Source organism: Dendroctonus ponderosae, unplaced genomic scaffold (assembly GCF_020466585.1).
Source record: "Dendroctonus ponderosae isolate FM_Combo_2020 unplaced genomic scaffold, Dpon_F_20191213v2 Dpon_F_20191213_11, whole genome shotgun sequence".
Lineage (NCBI taxonomy): Eukaryota > Metazoa > Arthropoda > Insecta > Coleoptera > Curculionidae > Dendroctonus > Dendroctonus ponderosae.
Window position 1 is genome coordinate 5,680,611 of NW_026017213.1, and position 4,292 is coordinate 5,684,902.

At 42.6% G+C, this 4,292-nt stretch overlaps 1 protein-coding gene across 1 annotated transcript in view; it reads right to left on the reverse strand.

Moving 5' to 3' along the window:
* The window catches only part of LOC109537594 (leucine-rich repeat and calponin homology domain-containing protein), a gene marked incomplete in the record, with an annotated part of 16,407 nt that overhangs the window by 4,185 nt on the left and 7,930 nt on the right, over window positions 1-4,292 (reverse strand). The window contains 5 exon segments of the mRNA XM_048662494.1: window positions 1,365-1,442; window positions 3,266-3,403; window positions 3,462-3,655; window positions 3,711-4,123; window positions 4,179-4,256. Coding sequence (XP_048518451.1) covers window positions 1,365-1,442; window positions 3,266-3,403; window positions 3,462-3,655; window positions 3,711-4,123; window positions 4,179-4,256 — 901 coding nt within the window.

A 4,292-nucleotide genomic window follows, 5' to 3' on the forward strand; every position in this document is an offset into this window, starting at 1 on the left:
CGGTTTTAGTCAAAATAGCAGCTAAAATCCGCAACAAACTAGTCTCCTAAACACTGTTGCTCGTATAGGCACTGAAGTTCCAATTTCGATCCATTCCGCTTAAGCTTAATCCCTACATACGAAATACATTATTCGATTCCTCCTCGTAACTAAGCTAGTAACTACTGTAGCACCTAAATCGAAAATTCCCTTTCCTTGCAGCTAATTTCTACGGTTCAGGCACTGGGCGTAAAGCAAACATCACAATATTTAAGCAAAAAACTGGTCGGTTTTCCACGCGCACACTTTGGTGGCGCAATCAGACAAACAAGCAAATCCGCATAGAAATGCTGGTAGCTACGTAAACCAAGCAGTTGAATCCAAAGGAATCCGCCGAGTGAGCTTGTTTACTCTGTTGTCGCACCGCAAATTCTCCTTATTTTAACGGGGATTTGGTCTGTTTGTCCGGGATTTGAATACGTAAATAATACTGCAGCTAAACCGCCACAACTCCAACACTCGGGAATGTTTCTCTCGTGTCTCAATCTCTCATTTCGGCGGCGGAAAAGTGACCAGAATAGCCAGAGTGCAGGCAAACACTGACAGCAGTACGAGTGAGATAATGGTGTCCAACCAAGTGGGCGCCTGTCTGGCGCAAGAATCTGATTGGGCAGCATTATCGCGACATTCTCCCTGCGGACTCTCCATTCGACAGAGCTCCTCCAAAGTGGCCACCAATCGAGGCAAACCTCGACCATGCAAGGCCTCCGTCACATCCAGCGTGTTACAAAGCCGGCCCTGCAACCAACCACAGTCTCACTCTTACTGTCTGCCAGTGTTTCGGCAGGAAAGAACGCTCAAAAGATCAGTCGATATTCATAGTGTAAACTAGTGAGAGAGGGAAGAGAGCAGGTCTAGTCTAGCTGTTAGAGCCAGAGAGTGGAGGTCATCTGTTTTTAATAGAGTCCTCCGATCGCTCAACCATATTGAGGTGAGTCCTTCTACTCAAAATCGGGGTTTAAACCATTTTGGAGGCGACAACTCGAGGGCTCCTCAGCAACTGGATCCTTCCTTAGGAGCTTCTTTGGATCCCAACCAATAAAAATCCGCAATTATACAGTGTGTTAGTAGTTAGTCGTAGGTTAGGCATGCAACGAAAGTAAAATGAATATCTACGTAATCTTCGAAGCGTTTTTACCTACCAACACAGACACTCAGCAAAAGTTAACCAAAATCAATGCATTTCACATGTTCAAACGGTCTTAGCTACGAGAAAATCCACTTGTTTTAGTCAAACTGTTGGTTAAATTAGCCAAAGCCAGTCCATCCAAGCTTGGATGGACTGGCTGGTCTGATACCAAAGCAAGTCACACAACAAGACTCACCTCGTCTACGCCGATTTTGCGGCAGGCTTCGATGAAATTGTCCACGTTTCGTCTGCATCGGGCCATGGTGAGTTTAGGCTGAAAATTCAAAATGTTTTCGGTCATAAAATACGGCTTTTTAACGGGGCAAGTGTGCCGAGCCTTTAGAATTGTGCCGCATAAACATCGAATAGCTACCGATGGATAAATTCCCCGTTTAACAAAATAAAAAGTGTTTGGACTGCGCTCGTTTTTGCCTCCATCAAATGCACCTCATTTGAATATTGTTAACATTTATTAGCGATTTTCGATTGAGATTCATTTGTCGGGGCAAAGTTGCGTTCATTTCGGGCAAAACTAGAATTCTGCTGGTTTCACCCACAGAGACTAAGAACACACAACATCGATGTATTTGCATTTAAAGAAGGAAAATCCCATATTTTTTGACATCGATGTTTTTGCGTTTAGAGAAAGAACAAAGAAGAAAATCATACATTTTTTTGACAATCTCGGCAAGAAATCTTACACAAGTTGCAATAATTGCCAACATTTTCTCAAAATTTCGGGAAAATTATCCAAAAACTGTTATAATTTGCGTAAATTTGCGAAAATTGCCTTACGTAAAAAATCATCAACAATTCTCAATTGAGATCATTTTGCGGGTCAAATTTGCGTTTATTTCAGGAATAACTAGAACTCTGCWGGTTTCAYCCGCAAAGACTAAGAAATATKCGTGCTAATCGCGAATAATTAACTCTTTTTGCCTCAAAACTGGTTTGTTTTGCTTAACATCGATGTTTTTGCGTTTAGAGAAAGAACAAAGAAGAAAATCATACATTTTTTTGACGATCTGGGCAGGAAATCTTACACAAGTTGCAATAATTGCCAACGTTTTCTCAAAATTTCGGAAAAATTATCCAAAAACTGTTATAATTTGCTTAAATTTCGGAAAATTGTTTTACGTAAAAAATCATCAGCAATTCTCAATTGAGGTCATTTTGCGGGTCAAATTTGCGTTTATTTCAGGAAAAACTAGAACTCTGCTGGTTTCACCGCAAAGACTAAGAAATATGCGTGCTAACCGCGAATAATTAACTCTTTTTGTCTTAAAACTGGTTTGTTTTGCTTAACATCGATGTTTTTGCGTTTAGAGAAAGAACAAAGAAGAAAATCTTACATTTTTTTGACGATCTCGGCAGGAAATCTTACACAAGTTGCAATAATTGCCAACATTTTCTCAAAATTTCGGGAAAATGATCCAAAACCTGTTATAATTTGTGTAACTTTGGCCCCGACAAATGAATTGTTGATGATTTTTCACGCAAAAGCCGATCAACAATTCTCAAGTGTGGACATTTTGCGGGTCGAATTTGCGTTTATTTCCGGAAAAACTAGATTTCTGCTGGTTTCTCCCACGAAGACTGAGAAATATTTCCACTGAACGAGAATAATTCACTATTTTTTATCTCAAAACTGGTTTATTTTGACTAATATCGATGTGTTTGCGATTAAAGAAGGAAAATCACTCACTTTTTGGCGACTTSGTCAGGAAATCTTAAACAAGTTGCAATCATTGYCAGAATATTCTAAAAACATCGGGAMATTGATCCAAAATATGTTATAATTTGCGTAAGTTTGCCTCCGTTTCACAGTTGAGATCAATTCGCGGGTCGAACTTGCGWYTATTTCAGAAAAAAWWAAATTCTGCTGGTTTCGCCTACGAAATCTGAGAAATATTCCCTATTAAACGAGAATAATTCACTCTTTTTGCCTCAAACRTAGTTTATTGGCCAATAAATCGGGGAAAACTGCGTAATCTCGGCAGAAGARGCAKGCGAAAACGAGCCCGTCKGGGAGAAACTCGARGTTTTTTGGTACTTTTAACCCAAAAGGCTCGGCTGAACAAGAGAACGGACACTTACAACTGCAGGCGACGGAACATGAATGCTCGCCACAGATCTGGGCTTGATGTGATTGGCCAAATGGCAAAGAACCACGCCATCCGTTAGGGCCGAGGCCAAATCCTCCGGTAGCGCCATTTTTAGTCGAGTCTCTATTATCTGCAATAGAAAAGCCAACCTTTAAACCCCCATTTAAACTAGAACCTTCATTACTCACATTCCTCAACTGGTGAATCAACTCAGTCTCCTCCCTGGCCTTGTCTATCTCCCTCCTCATGGTGAAGCTCATCTTTTCGGTGGTCTCCTTCGTCCAGCTGATGTTCCTGGGGGTTTTCATCCCATTGGTTCCCTTGGGCGTGCCATTTCCATTGACGAAACTACTCGCGGACAGTCTGGGGCTCATGCTCTTCCCTGCACACTCAAATAAGTTAACTCGAAAAAAGCCTCAATTCCTGCCAGAAATTACCGTTTAAAATCACAGAGGCAGCGTTACTGATTGGCACGTTATCATGCGACATAATCCCGGTGGAGGCTTTGCTGGGCGACTTGGGCTTTACGTACTCGTGGATCAGTCGCGGCTTTTCCAAACTGTTCCCATTGCTGAACGAATGTCCGGGCGAAAAACTGCTGTTCCTGCTCGGTTGGACTTTTTGCACGGGTTTCCTGGTCATGCTGGTGTCATCAAACACACGCTTGGGGCTGCTGAAGGCCGAATTGAGGGGCGTGGGGTCCGACTTCGAACTGGCCATGCTCTGCATGGCCGGCTGATGCGTTGGAGTGTTGGGCTCCGTCTTGTAGCTTTGATCCTCATGCTCTTTTGTGCGGTAGATGGAGGGCACGTCGTGCGCCCTTTGCTGCTTCAACGCTTCTTTGTACTCTCTAAAACCATCTCTAGTTTGAACAAGCCCTAGGCGTTTACCCTTGAACTGCTTACCGGTAAGTCTGGAGCTTAGGCTTATCATCGGAGGCGTTGCCGTTAGTAAGGGGGTCAGTGCAAGGGCTAAGACGGACACTAAAATCAAATTGTATATACTTTCCTGACTCATCC